Genomic DNA, 14,980 nt, shown 5'->3' with positions numbered 1-14,980 from the left:
GGTATATAACAGGAAGCTAGTCTGCAYTAATCTTAAAATTTTGTGAGTTTAGACTTTTGTGTTGACACTCTTGGGCTAGTACAAGAATACAAGTATGCAAACCAGCAGAGTAACAGTTCCTCTACAATTGCCCAAGTTCACTCTTCTGGTAAATGTAACGTAACTTATCCTGCCTGCAAAACCTGTTTCATATTTGCATGTGCACAAGCTCTTCTCTGTRAATATCTACACCCCCTCAGAGAAGTGCAAAACATTGAGCCAACACTTTTACTCACAAGTGAAACTCCACCCTTAAAAAAAATAGAAGAAATCAGAGACAAAAAGTTTTTAATCTAAAAGAATGTGATAAGGTAAATGATTTAAAATAAAGTCATCAAAAAAATCTGGCAAATATTGTCTTCATAACTGGTGAAGCCAGCTCTGCATCATAAAGTAGTTGATATTGATTTAATAGGAACAAGAAGTTTAAGGAGTTCAGTGAAGCTGAAAATCCAACTAGGAAAACAAAACCTGAAGAACATGTCAGGTGAAGGTTAATTAGGAGAGAAAACCRGTTTTATACAGTTTAACTTGTGTACACTAGCACTGTGTTTGATTATCTTATTCGTACACACACTTTGGGTTAGGTTTCTGGGTCTGAAACTGAACTGTTTGTTGTGGCCGTGATCCCTAATGTCAGATCTCAAGACCACTCAAACTCCCACCTTTATACACTGAAAGAAATTGAAAGAAAAGCAAGAAATTTACATAGCTTAAAGCTGTCTAAATKACCTGACATTTTATTTGTCTGACTTAATACTTTTAGAAAACAGTCAGGGTAGTAGCTCATCATTTACTTTATTGCACCCTTTGACATAAGCAAACATATCCTGCTGCACAAAATCAAGGTACACATGTAGGCTGTGACAGAATAAAACCACTGTGCAGGACAACAGGTCTGAACAACAGACACAGCATGAACTCTTTGGTAGATAAAGGCCTAGATTTTTATTAATCTTCAAAGCAGAAAAGAATATTACAAGGAACATCTCTCTGAAGTAAATATTCTCTCAAATATGTAYTTGAGCAGCCAGTAAAAGGAACAAAATCCATCAGAGAGAGGAAGAGATAAACATGATGGAGGTTAGTAACCACCCAGCTGACCCTGGGTACCAGCACAGAGGATCATGAGGCAAAGGTGGCCTTAGGGCTTCCCTGCTGAAATAACTGGCCACAGCTTCATTTCTAATTGTTCTGGGTTACCGATTCTTCTGCCAGAGCAATACCAGTGCTGAGGGTATTCTGAGCCAGACAAAAAAATGGCTTGTGACACTGGTCAGATTATGAATAACCAAACAGGCTTATTCTACTGGTTATTGTAACATGGAACTCTTCCCATCAATTTGAACAAATATTCAYTGTCTTACAAAAAATTACATTCCTAATAGGAAAAACTTATTCTTTCACTGAACTGCTCCCAGGGTTTCTGCCTGAAATTGCCTCTCCCTAGCAATTCCAGCAACAACAGATCTCATTACATGCTTACCTTGAGCAGATAACCTCCCACCCTCCTAAACAGAGGAAGAAGATGGAAACAGCCATAATGCACTGAGAAGTGGATAAAAGGATGGTTTCTGTTAACAAATAGTTCTGGCATGCTGTTAATTTCTGGGTGTTTACCATGCAATTTATCAAAAGGACTTTCTGGCATTAAGGTCTAAATCCAATCTGTATGAATTCAGATTGCTATAAAACAGCAAAATATATCAGCTGCTCATAGCACTTTTGATGCATCAATTATGGCCTACATTTTTAGCCAGTTTYTGTTGTCTCAGGAATTTTAAATGCAAATCACAATTTTATTCAAAGCTCTATGCTTAACTGCCTAAAAATAGGGCATTAGGCTTTGGCAGCATTTAATAAAATATTTGCAACTTTGCATATCTGTCTGGTATAATCTGAATATAAAGCCTTTACTCACAYGACAACAATACTCTAATAATAATTGTCTCTTCTGTTAAATTTGCCATAGGTAACATGTTCACAAAAAGGTATCTAGAACAGTCTTGAGAGTACAAATTTGATTTTTTTGATAGTTTGGCTCTGAGGTAAAACAGGCTGCCTTCTGTCCTGCKGGGACTGCACCGCTGGCAGTATTTAAGCTAGTTACTTATTCTGAGATTGGGTGTGCACAAAGTAAGGAAATCCCCAGCCTCCATTKTCTTCATATATTTGCCTTTTAGGATGTCTCCAAGATGAACAGTGATCCCATAATAAAGAAACCAGGAGGGTGAATTGCAGTAGCTTCAAATGCAGCAGTCTTTTTGTAACCATTACTGCCACTGAATGAACTTCAGAGATTTGAGATGCTCAGCATCTGTCTACCTGTAGCATAATTAAAAATGAAGCAATCATTTCCAAATCTTTTTTGCATTTATACTAACCCTTGCTACCTGAATTTTTAATCTCACTCCTTTGTTAACATCGTCCTCTGATATCAACAGTAGTATTAAATATGAGACCCAAATCCTGCAGAAAACTGCACATGTACTTGAGATGCCCATTTTTTCTGCCGTATTAGAACATAAATTTGAGCACACACTGAAGTCTTTGCAGCTTTGCAGATCTCTGTTTGAAGGCCTTGTGGATAAAATATCTTATGTGCTGCATGACAGCGCATACTTATGTGTTGGATAACATTGAAATAAATCAGTAACTAATGCCAACAGGGAACCTCAGACATAAAGAATATTTATCTGATAAAATCCACTGAACYCTCAGCTTTTCATTCCTTAAGTGCCTCCAGTTTTGTAGCTGGGCATTTGTAGTGCCACCACGCAGGATGGTCCCAAGGCAGTGGCAGGCTGGACCATACCAACATGGAAATAAAAAGAGGAATATGGCAAACACTCCATGAAGCTTGAGCTGGAGTCAGGAGCCCATGACTGGCAACCAGAGACCCTGTCAGAAAATCTGTGTTCCCATGGGATGCACAGCAGCTGGAAGAGCAGCAGGCAGCCGTGATACACAGCAGCATCAGGATGAGAAGGTGCTGCAGCAAGATGTTTCAGCCCTTATTCCATGAGATGGGAAGGTGGRAAAAGCTACTGAAAGCATTGGAGTATTTCTGCAGTGCAACACTGACTGTATTCACAAGCTCAGCATTTCCAGTCCCATACAACCAGGGCATCTTCTCTGGTATGACACCAAACTCTTCAGTCTAAGACAGAGCACAGATTTAGATCCTAATGTTAAGAAAGCAATTCAGAGAGCACTGTGATAGATTTTTCTCTAATGCTTCCGCTGATGCTTCAAATATATTAAATATTTATTAGGACAGAGAGCAAGTATGTTCATTTCACTGGTTGTCTAGGAGATATATACTGCTCAGCTCTTTGAAAATAATTTCCTGCTGCTAGTTTAGGTGCCCTTTAAGTCCCTACACATCTCCTCAAATTTTGTGTAAAGGRGCCAAATTGTTCAGCTAATGATTTATAGTTCTGAAGAGTTAGAAGCTGCAGCACTCATTACTGCAGCATTTAAATCCATCTTAATCTACCTTTTTTACAGGTGAAGCCASGTAGTATAAAAGGCATAGGCAGGTATATAAGAAGATGATCTGGCCCTTGCAACCTGCTCTGCAGTAAATGCAGTAGTTACATTTACAGATTTCTTCAGCATCACACTCAATGATGGTGAAAACACCAAATTGATCTCACAACACATGGGATGCTTTCTTCCATGCAACTGTGCTTCACTCTTGCCCAAATGTGAGAGGACTCTTATTCCAGTTTTACATGACCTGGACAGGGAACAGCAATCTGTGCACAGGCAGAGTTCTTTAAAAAAAAACCCAAGAAAATAACCTACGAAGTTTTTCTCCCTGAGCCCTTCCTCCACTGCACAACTCCCACTTAAGAAAACTCAAAGGCAACCCTGCACACAGATGCCAGTTGCTCTGCAAGAGGCTGGGAAGAGACAGACCTGAAGAAAAAAAAAAAAAAAAGGAAATAAAATATATACATATCCCTTTAAGGTGTATTTCTGTTAGGGAGATGCAGGATTCCAGGAAGAGACTCTCTGCCGAGCTTTCTATACAGCAAAGAAAATCTACCCTTTGTAGTCTTCTCCATGAAATTTCCCTGTTGCGAGAAAAGTACCTTGAAATAAGAGCTAACAACCCCACGTAGAGATAAGTGCTAACAACTCTTGTCYTTGGCCTTCTCTTAATTATGCTCATTTAATAACTGAAAATGATAGTACTTTTTCATCAACAGATGTCTTGAAAGTCTAGCACAGAAAGGAAAAAAGCCATTACAAACTCTATTAATATTCTAACATGTAATTATAAGATTATAATTGACTTACATTGTAGCCTACAAGTACTACAGCTGCTAAAGAAAGAAACATAACAAAGATGAGTGGTTTTCTCATTCGCATTATAATTTGACCACAAGCACTTCCAGAAAATCATTAGGATCTTAGAAATTCACTAGAATATRCAGTATGGAAACAACTTTCCTAGCATAAGAAAGTAGGTTTTCAAACATCTACTAGCAGAGGTGTTCATAAAGAATTTAGCTCATGCCATGCAGTATGGTAAAACTGAAGTTTTATTTTCTGAAATTAAAATTTTGAATGCCGGCACTGAAATTTGTATTTAGAGATTTAATTAGGTGCCTGGCTTTCAGATGTTTGCCACCTGCAGCTCCAGTTCAGTTCTCTCTCATTTAAGCACCTGGCTTCAGGCAGCCAAGACTGAAAACTGCAGCTTGAATAATATTATGGGTAACTCCCAATGTTAAGAGATATTACTCCTCACCAGCCTCTGCCATTCTCTGGMAAAACCCCTCTTCGTTTTCTACCTGGGTCTGGGGAAAACGCTGGGCCAAATGCTCAGCTGGTGCAAAGCAGATAAGCTGTACTGGAATCCAGGCCATTCGTGTTTTGACTGAGTTCAGGTTGTGCAATTCAGTAATTTAAATGCAAATTTGCATCAACAAAGGGCCTTTCCTTAATGAAGGAGATAGGCTCAGTCACTACAAAGAAAACAGGAGTCTTGCTTTTGACAGCTTGAAACTGGAACCCTGCAGGGCAAGGGCTTTGTACTTTGTATCCACATTCACACCCATCATAAAGTTTAATTAAAAAAAATTGTTGGTAAACTGCCACTCCTCAGACTGAACAGGTGTTGCTGTGAAAGGTGAACAGTCATGTGTAGGATTTTCCCCCTGTAGGTTTATTCTCCAGGACTATTTTAAATTGTATCCAACAAACTTAGTGCTCAAAATTACATGAYCCAAATCCTTGCTGGCACCTGCATATATCCAAAATCATTCCAGTGAAGAAGTGTATTCGTGTTCCTGAGGGATAAATTTGACCCATTGTTTTAAAGCAGCCTGAGAAAGCTATATGTTCATTTAAGTAGCCAAAGCAACTACTAATAGAAACTAGAGCTAGTAGCTCTGCTATTTTCTGTGCATTAGCGTTCTTAAGTCTTTGCATTCTCAGGAAAATGTAGTTAACTTCTCTGTGTGCCTGTGTTACTGAGTTTTTGCACTGGGGTCTGGTACAACTTCCATTGTCYCCACCCCTCTCTCAATGCCTTTATTTTCCTTTCAATAGTGCCTCTAACGTGGGACTGAAATTAATTTCTAGTTATTTCACAAAATTCCCTGGAATCATGTCTAATTTTTCCAGCTGACTGAATTTAGATAATAAAAGGCTCACTTTGGTTTACATACTTCCAAAGCCAGAGATAGGASTACTTAATTAGTTTTCATATTGGGCATTTTTTTGGTAGTGAACAGGTCAGGTTTGACCCTGTTACATGCAATTCATAGCTTATGAACACATATCATTAAAGTGTGTATATGATTAAGCAACTGTTTAAGCCCTAACAAATGCCTGCAGCTTGTTTCCCGCAAAAAAAAAGTTAGAATAGAATATTATTCTAAGAAGTTACCCCTCTTCCTCCTCTTGCATCACCCTCAGTCTCACTGTTCCTCCACTCGTCTGTATACAAAACAAACAACCTCCCCTTAGCAAGACTTGAGCTCATAATACAACCAAAAGCAAGGGGACAAGAAGAAATATAAATGTTGAGAGCAGCAAGAGCAGCTTTTGTGGAGTTGTGATGACAGATCCTGCTCTTGCTGGCTCTGGGAAAGGAGCAGATACCAAACTGGTACCTTCAGTGGGGYACGTGCTGCTCTTCCAGCCTTATGTAATGATCCATGTGACAGGGCCAGAGACTGCAGGAACCTGCCCAACTCCTTCAGAGAAACAGGTCCTTGCACTCTCACACCCACTTACGAATCACACTATCTCACTGCTATCTCACTGTGCTCCACGCTGTCCTTTGTATTATCTTTAGAAAAAAAAAAAATTAAGGGCTTATATCTAATAAGGACTGATTCTGTTCTTCTATTCAWATGGGCTACGGATCTATTAATTAATTTAAGGATCTAATTAATTAATCTACAATTAATTTAAGGATTCCTGGAACTTTATGTTCTCAACGTGTTTGCATTATTTGGGTCTAGAGAAATACCCTCTGTAACTCACATTTGCAATGGAATCTCTTTATTATCAGTGCACTTAGGGTTTTATCCACAGGGCTGAGTTAGCACTGCACAGTGCTGCCAGTCCTTTTCCAGTTACAAAGGTAGAAAGGTAATGGCTGTAATATGACTGGACCATTCACCCGTAGTATTTATTCACACCATAGGCAAAAACAATCGGCACTCAATACAATGGCATGCAGGAATTCTCCTGATTAGGCATGGCTTAGGGGCTTTAAAGAAAAAGCAGGGAGGAGAAAGGCTGCTTTATCAGAAAGAAGGAAGAGGTTCCCCTTGTTGCTTAGTATTTACACTGGCTGAATCTTTACACAAGTATTTTATGAGTTTTGGACTCACCTGTTGTAAGGGCACTAGAATTGCTAACAAAACCATGTGCACAACTGCAAATGCTGAMTAAATAGAAGTTGTGGAGCTTTCTGTTTAAAGGAAGAGGAGTGATTTCACAGATACATACTAAAATGATGATTCATTTACTTGTGGTTTTAGACCTCAGCTGTCACATTTCTCAAGTTTCATTGTTTTCAATCATGAGCATCAAAAATATTCACAAAAATACAACAAAAGYCTCAGTAGTAAAACCAACAGCAATCATATGGTACCAAGAGCTGCAATCTTAAGGGAGCAATYTGTAGGGGAATAATAAAGCAGTTCTGTAAATCAGACAGGCTCAGAGGAAACAACCTGCTTGAAAAGTGTTAGTTGAACATGATATTATTAAGCAGAAGGGGCAGACACAGGCTCAACACTTAGTTTAGGTGAAACTCAGTCTATCCTACTTTTTCATTGGCTCTTATACCCTACAGACTGACACTGCTGCCCAACATATTTAAAATGTATCACAGTGAGATGATGACAAAAAACTACTATCAACATAAAAATATTTTAGAGTGTCTAATATTTAAAATTACACAAATAGAGGAAAACAAATAGACTTTCTCCTCCCCTCTACTTCATCGCTAGAGTTAATACCAAATCAAGTGACTGGTACACTTTGAATGGAGGAGTGGATGCTTTAGATCTTTACCTTGGGTGACTCAGAACTGAATTTCTATGCTTCCTGCATTTCTGGGCCCTAGGGAGCAGACAGGGCTAGCAACTGACATTAGAAGTTTCTGGTCCTAGGCTATGTTTGAAATCATGTATTTAGTCTTCCTTCTTGAACAAAAAGAAGTGTAGGTAGCTCTAATCCTAACAAGGTCGCTCTACAGCTACCAAMCAGACCCAAGCCTTGCTAAGACCTGTTTTTGGATTGGTCCCACAAAGGTAAAAAAAATTCTTGCAACACAGTTTGAGCATTCAGGGCTAAAATTCAGCAGAATGGGTAATCAGAGAAGAGTTGGCATCACGTGAATTTTATTATGTTCYGCTACACCAGCAATTTGTCCAAGGTAGTCTGTTTATTTTTTAATTTTCCAAGGGATCAACCCTATATGTGACTGCTTATTTAAACTTGCCAGTCAGTACCTCACCTAAAATGCAAACATGGAAGTGAAGCCAGATACATAAATATCTTTGATGTGTTTGCACAAAAAGCTTCTGTCTCAACTTCACAGTCAAATTCCTGAAGCATTTAATGAGAATTTATGTGCATCTACTGCAGGTCTGAGCTTTCCAGACACACTGTTTCCTGAGTGCAWGCACAGGATGGTCTCTCTGTGTTCCCAAGTTGCCTGTGGTCGCTACAACAGACGAAAAAGAGCTTGCTGCTGTCAAAACTACTCACATACTCAACTTCTAGTAATTCTCCTTTCCCAGGACGAGCAAGCTGTATCTTGCCAGTCTGCCACATCAATTGATCCAGTCCTACAGCAGCTCCAGACAGTTATTTCCCATGGGCAAATTCAAGCAGTGAAGCCTGCTCCCAGTTCATGCTAAAAATGGTAGTTAGGAACAGGTAACTGCCCTTGTCAGACAAGTTCACCTAACTCACAGCACCACAGCACCCAGCAGGAAAGTGGGTTGGCCAGGAAACTCCACCTCATCACAGCACTGCTGCCTCTGCTAATCCTATACAAGGACAGAAGTGTGGCAGGGTTAGCTCCATGGTGGGAAGTGGCAGGCACTGAAGTCTTGCTTTTCTGGTTGAGAGTCACGACTCTGCTTATGGAGCAGGAGTAAGATTACTGTTGGTTCCTTCTGCTGGTACTCATGGTGGGTATGCCAGCGGCTGCCTGAAGCTTCTACAGGCAGTGCATGAGCAACTTTGGCCACTGATAGGGAAGCAGATTTCCAGCTCACAGGAAAGAMAATCATTCTTGATATTTTTCAGAGGAGATAATTTTAGAAAATCTCATTCTGATTTCAGTGGCATACTGGATGACAAAATGAATATCTAAAGTATGTAATCCTTTTCCCTAGCAAATAAATCAACCTTTTTCTAAAAAAGCTGGAGATGCCAAAAATCCACCCTTCCTGATGTGGAGGGAAGAAACAAACACAATGTTAGCAGTTAGCCCAGGGGAGTATGACAGCAAGTTAAGAGACAATTTTGTGTGAGAAGTCCAAACAAAGAGCACCGGGAACTGGATACAGGCAGGAATAAGGATTAATAGGTTTTATATGTTTGTGAGTTTAAATACCCTCCTGGCTTATTAGCAACACATTTCAGATCTTGGATGGGGACAGACACAGCTGAGCTGCAGACCCTGTTATGGAAGCAGCACTTCCAACAGCAGCCTAGCACAATGCAGGCTGGAAGGTAAACCCTGACTACAGACACAGTCACTCAAATTGGTGAGGGRAGGTGATAAAAGKAATGAATTTAATTGCACTGAACTAYCCWTTTTTGTTTCCTCTATATTTACAATCTGAAAGGAAAAGCAGAAACTTCTTCATACACTGCTGTGCAAGTGAAGARAAGATTTATTCCCTTATACAATAACAATGCACTACAGGATCAAAATGCAACCTTGGTGTTTTCCTGCTCTTAATCATGTGTCAAGGTTGCTACAAAACAACAGTTGCACACAAATGGAAGTCTGGCCAACAGATGCAGGGGCCAGGGCAGCATATTCCTGCCCCTCAGAGCCTATGGAGGGCACAAGAGGGGGTGGGGAGGCAGCCAGGCTCCCACTAGCCAGCCCCGCAGCTCACTGGGGAAGCATGGAAGTCCAACTCATCTGCATCTGCACCATAGCCAGACAAGAGGAGCAAAGGCAGCTGCTCTGATCAATACTCCCAACTCACACATGAGTTTATCAGAAGCCCCAGRCACAGCCTCCAGTGGTAGCCCCAGAATGGGCTTGGCAGTAGCAGCTGTGGTCCGGGGACTGTGCCAGCAAGGTGTTGGTGCCATCCAGCCACAGCTGCCAGCAGGATACAACTCAATGCTGTGATTCAAATCAGGAGCAGGAGAGTGTGCTCTAATTGTCAACCTGTGCTCTTTTCAAAAGAGTTATGGGTGTAAAACATGTGACATATCAGAGTCAGTGTGGAAAGTCTGTACAAGGAAGTAAAAAGACATAGAAAATTGTTTAATTGCTTTTTTTCCCCCTCTTCAAAAATTTACAGTACACTGGGTGCCACCTCCCCAACTTCTGAGCACAGCCAAGTCTGTACTCACACCCACAAAAAGAAGGCCTTTGCAAGCAAATGGAGAGACCATCCAAAGGGGTCACCAGAGCCAGCAGGGCCATGGGCTGGTGGCTCAGCACCTGCTTTGCTGCTCAGGCAGTAACTAGTTATGYCACATATGACCACACTGAATGCAAACACTACAAAAAACAAAGGCACACCTGAATGCACCATTAGCTTTCCTTCCTGAAGTTAATCTGGAGTACAAGACAATCTCCTAGCTGTACATATTCCACTTTATTGAAGGACTGCTTTGTGACCCTGCTTCCCTCCTCCTTCTTTTTACAGAAGGAATGGAAAAGCTTAATTTAGAACCCAAATGAAAAGTGACAATGCTTTAATTAGTATGTGGCCTGCAACYACTCATAAGTGTTTGTTAATTTTTTAAGATCTGAAAAATCCATAAATTGGGKTTTTTTCCCCCCACTCTACTTTGATTAGCTCAGTTATGAAATCTGAAATCAGAGGATTTTAAGTAAATAGTTAAACCTTCTAAACATACAAGGAAGGGACTCACTGGGATTTCTAGAGGACAGGTGCATACAATCTTGAAATAGAAGCAGCAGTATGCAAAGCAGTGTGCTTGGCTCCCTGCATTAACATGCAATTTACTACATTTTTTTACTTTCTAGACAGTAATTCTATGTCCTTCCTTGCTGGGTGCTGTTCCAGCTCAATGCTCGTTCCTTGCACAGAGCATAGTGTGCTTCAGGTATGGGTCATGCTGTTAATTCAATCACTGTGCAGCCAACTCAATAGAGCAAACATTTAGTTCTTGTAAAAGCATTCTCAGATGATTAATTATCTCAGACTCTAATACCCAATTAACTTAACACTGCTTGGATAAGTAAGGAAGGAAAAGGTATAAACCCTACCATAGTCTAAGTCTGTCTTCTGGGCATCAGCCCAATCCGATTTTGYTCCCCAGGTGTAAAAACTTTTTATTCACAGCTATGGCAGCAATTGGTTTGCACGTTACAATACCTCTATGAGCCGGTCTGGTTCACTCCCTTCTTCCACAGTAATTAATTTAGACCTTCCATTTCGTTCATTGTCCCGAATGCCAACAGCAACCTGAGTAGCCTTCAGCCGCTCGTATTTATTGCATGATGAGCCACACCACTGATAGATTTCCTAAAATAATGAAAAGAACATACACATTAGCAATAGGATTCAACAAAGTATGAAAATTATTTAATTAATAATTATCTTACTCTGAGGAAGGGGAGCCACCAGAACCAGCCTAAGACCGGTCACCTGATCCAGCCACACCACAGACCAAGGACCCCCAGTTTTGGCAATTTCCTTTATTCATACAGAACTTGAAACATCTCATAATAAAGAATGYAGATTTCAGTCTCAATGAAAATGGCTAACAAAAGGCAGAATACAAGCTGCAGGGCTGCTAGAGGCTGGGCTGGAAGGAGCTAGTTAAAGGAAATTATTCTCCTTGCTGGTTGCTTCCCCCACCTTCACCTGGAAGAAAGTAATTTGATTCTTCACATGATCCTATCAAACAGCCCAAATAGTACAGCAATAAAGGTGCACAGTCATTTTCAGCTTTAAAAAAAGGTTGAACTGGTTTGTGTTAATCTGCAATGCAAATTTTAATCACAGTCCTCACTGAATAAATTACTTGGCCTTAATTTTATGGTGYATATACAACTGTATAAAACTTAGATTTGAAATAAAAATCTGTTTCATTAAAAAATAATCAAGTTATTTCTGCTGACCACTCTTGGTCTTTTAACAGCATTTGAAATGGCAGTTTAAGACAAGAGAGGGATGAAGCACAGCTTCTCAGCACTAGCAGATGCAAATATTTAGAAGACAGCTAACACTGATGCCATCTGCACGCAAAACAGTGCTAGTAACTTCCAATAGTATCTTTTCACCAGTTTGGACACAAAAACYCCCCACAATCTCAGTGATCTCACTGCTGCCTTCCAACCTCCTCCTTTCCCTTCAAATGGTTCTTCAAAAACAAAGTTTTAAGCTTTGACAGGATTGTACCACAGATTCCCAGAACGGTATCCCTTTCAACTTGCAGATGTCATGCAATGAGAGTGGTGAGGTTTTCAGTTTACCTTTAACAACTTGACTGTAGGCTTAAGAAAAAAAATTCCTTCTAGGTTATGGGTTAAATACTGTCAGTTTACTAAGTATCCAGAATCTGGAGACATTGTTGGCATCAGGTCTGAACCTTACCCTGTATCTGACTTTCTATATTTGCCCAGGAAAACAAAATGTCTGTTCATACTTAYGGAAATAATTTTCTGAAGAACTGAACGTGTAGAAAAGAAAACATTCCAATCTAAGCAGATTTTTTAATACACTTGTTATTGCCATGCACTGCTTCAGCCATTTTCTTCCAAATTAGGGGAGACTTCCCACAACACAGACTCCTTAGCATCATTCTCATCTTGGCCTACCTCCTACTAATTGAGCTTATTTGCAATTATGTGAGAAACAGGAATCACTAGAGATATTGGAGCAATAAACACTAATTCTTTATTTCCCATAATCTATAGAAGCAATAAGGAAGAGAAAGAAGTAATATAATAGAGAACTAAAGGAAGAGGTAAGGCAGCTATTGCCTTATCTCAGTGTTGATGCTGCCATTGGTGGAGACTGCTTGTTCAGAAAGGTTAAAAGTTCAGCTTGGTGTTCTCTTGGTGTTTTGTTAACTGGTGATGGAACCTCAAACAAGTAATTCTACCAAATAAACAGTATTTGCTGTACGGATCACAAAGGATATTGTGAGACTTAAACTGCCACTGCAAATAACCAAGACCTTTACTTCTTGGACAATGAAGTCACATTTTCTTTTCTCAGCATCTCCTAAAGGCCCCACAGCACCCAAGTTACTCCTTATTCTCCCTGTCTGCCTTCAGTTAGCAAGTGATTAAACTGAACTCACCTACAGTCCACAAGCTCTGGGCTTAAAATCAGCCTGAGGAAGGATAAGGAGCTTTAAAAATCTACAGTAAGAGACATCAGATTTTGAAATTTGCAGATTTCATTATTTTGCTAATAGAGTCCCTGGTCCAGGTTTTCTTCTGCTGCATAAGCCACCAGTAGWATTAAGAAGCAGAGTCTGAAAACATTCTTGATCTGGAGATTCACAAGCTCTGTCTTACATGGTTATTTAAAAATACTGATTTTAAAAGCTAGAGAAATAAAAATCTGATTTTTTTTTTAGCAGCAGAGAATAAAGACACTATTCTTTATTAAAACCCTGAAAATTAAACCTCATGTACTGTATAATCAAATAGAAGGAAGTGACCAGCCACAAGTCATGAAAGTGTCCCAAAGTATATAATATTTTAATGCATTTACTATGAGCACTAAAATATCTTAAGCATTCAGTGCTAGGTGTTTTCAGGAGTGAGCTTGAKTTATTTAATTTTCTCTTCTGAAGTAAAATCATCTCATTTTCCATGTGTCTAATTTTGACGTCTCATGGTAGAGAAGCTGAATATTTACAAGTTTGCCTTCCTGATGTAACTTKTCCATTTCAACTCCTAGGCAGATTCAGTTTTCAACAATTTATAACCAGAAAAAGATTTTYAGAAGTTAAAGCTATTTCTTAAGAAGGCTAATACTTGGATCTGGATTTACCTGAAATTCAGTCAATTACTTATCTATGTCCAACAAATCATTGAGCTTTTGGGTCATATTTCACTATTTATATATCTATTTTTTAGACATATAAAGTGCTCAGCTATGGGCAAAATATGGTATTTAGCTTTAGCTCACTCACTACTTTCACAATTTCCTAGCTGTACTACACCTTAACTATTTTTAGGTTTGTTTTGCTAACTTTATTTTGAATTGGCAGGCTGACAAAAAATGTTTCCATTAAAATGAAAACAGACTGMAAGTGTTCACTCCCCTCAAAATAAAAGGAGCTTCATTCATCAGTAATTCCTGTGCCAAGCCCAGTTTATTTTCAGAAGTTTGCCCTAGCACTGTTTATTTTTTTTAACTCTCTTAAACAGAATTATGAGAGATGCCCTATATTAATGTCTGTTGATATCAATAGAGTTATCAGATCCTGGTGGGACAATTAACAGCTGAGAGTGAGAAAATGTTATATTGAATAATCACAATGACCACCCTAAAGCTCCTGAGAGAGGCTGCGAAGGCARGCTCAGTCCGTGCCATGTATGCTGTGGTCGGAATGAAGTCCCCCTCGACTGCACATTCTGGGGACACAGTCTGATCTTCTACTCTCAAAGTATCAGAATACACTGCTCTTACTCCTAATAGYTCCTGGCCTGCAGAGTGACCTTGTGCAAGTCACATGGGAATTCTACAGCACATAAAAAATGACCCAACATTTAGCATCTAAACAGAAGTGTGCATCAGGACGATTATGCATGGCTCATGCATAACCCTGAGCAAGAGCACCTTGGCACTTTTTCCTGTATGGAGGGGGACTGTGAAAGTACACCTCCTGCTTCCTGCTCCAGCCCCAAATGGCATGCAGGGCGAGAGAAGGAAAAACAAACAAAAAGAATCACTTATTTCAGAAGTGACATAAAAACCAAATTTTCCCCTTCTAACACATAGCCACCTCTGTATTCAACTGGCAGCCTGCTTAGTTTGGAGGCAAATGAAAATATATTCTTTTTTCTGCATCTTTTGTGGTCATTTCTGTGGATCTCAGCCAGGACAATGAGAGCAAAAGCCAAGAAGCTTCAATCCATGAAGTTTTTCTCTAGCTAAGCATGCTCTAAACATGCAAGTGTTTTAAACCTATACGTCTGTAGAAATACCTACTAATTTCCAGGCCTCTGCTGTAACTTCTGATTCACATTCTCTTCCATGAAGAGATATTA

The 14,980-nt window shown here is 39.7% G+C and overlaps 1 protein-coding gene across 1 annotated transcript in view; it reads right to left on the bottom strand.

Moving 5' to 3' along the window:
• SCIN (scinderin) overlaps positions 1-14,980 on the bottom strand; it is a 47,796-nt gene that overhangs the window by 18,976 nt on the left and 13,840 nt on the right. Inside the window, exon 4 of the mRNA XM_057372136.1 lies at positions 11,121-11,270. Within this exon, the coding sequence (XP_057228119.1) occupies positions 11,121-11,270 (150 nt within the window). The remainder of the gene's footprint in view (positions 1-11,120; positions 11,271-14,980) is intronic.

The sequence above is a fragment of the Malurus melanocephalus genome, unplaced genomic scaffold (assembly GCF_030028575.1).
Source record: "Malurus melanocephalus ecotype Western Australia unplaced genomic scaffold, MMel_1.1 scaffold_164, whole genome shotgun sequence".
NCBI lineage: Eukaryota > Metazoa > Chordata > Aves > Passeriformes > Maluridae > Malurus > Malurus melanocephalus.
The sequence above is the reverse complement of the archived record's forward strand: the minus strand, read 5'-3'. Positions and strand labels throughout refer to the sequence as shown.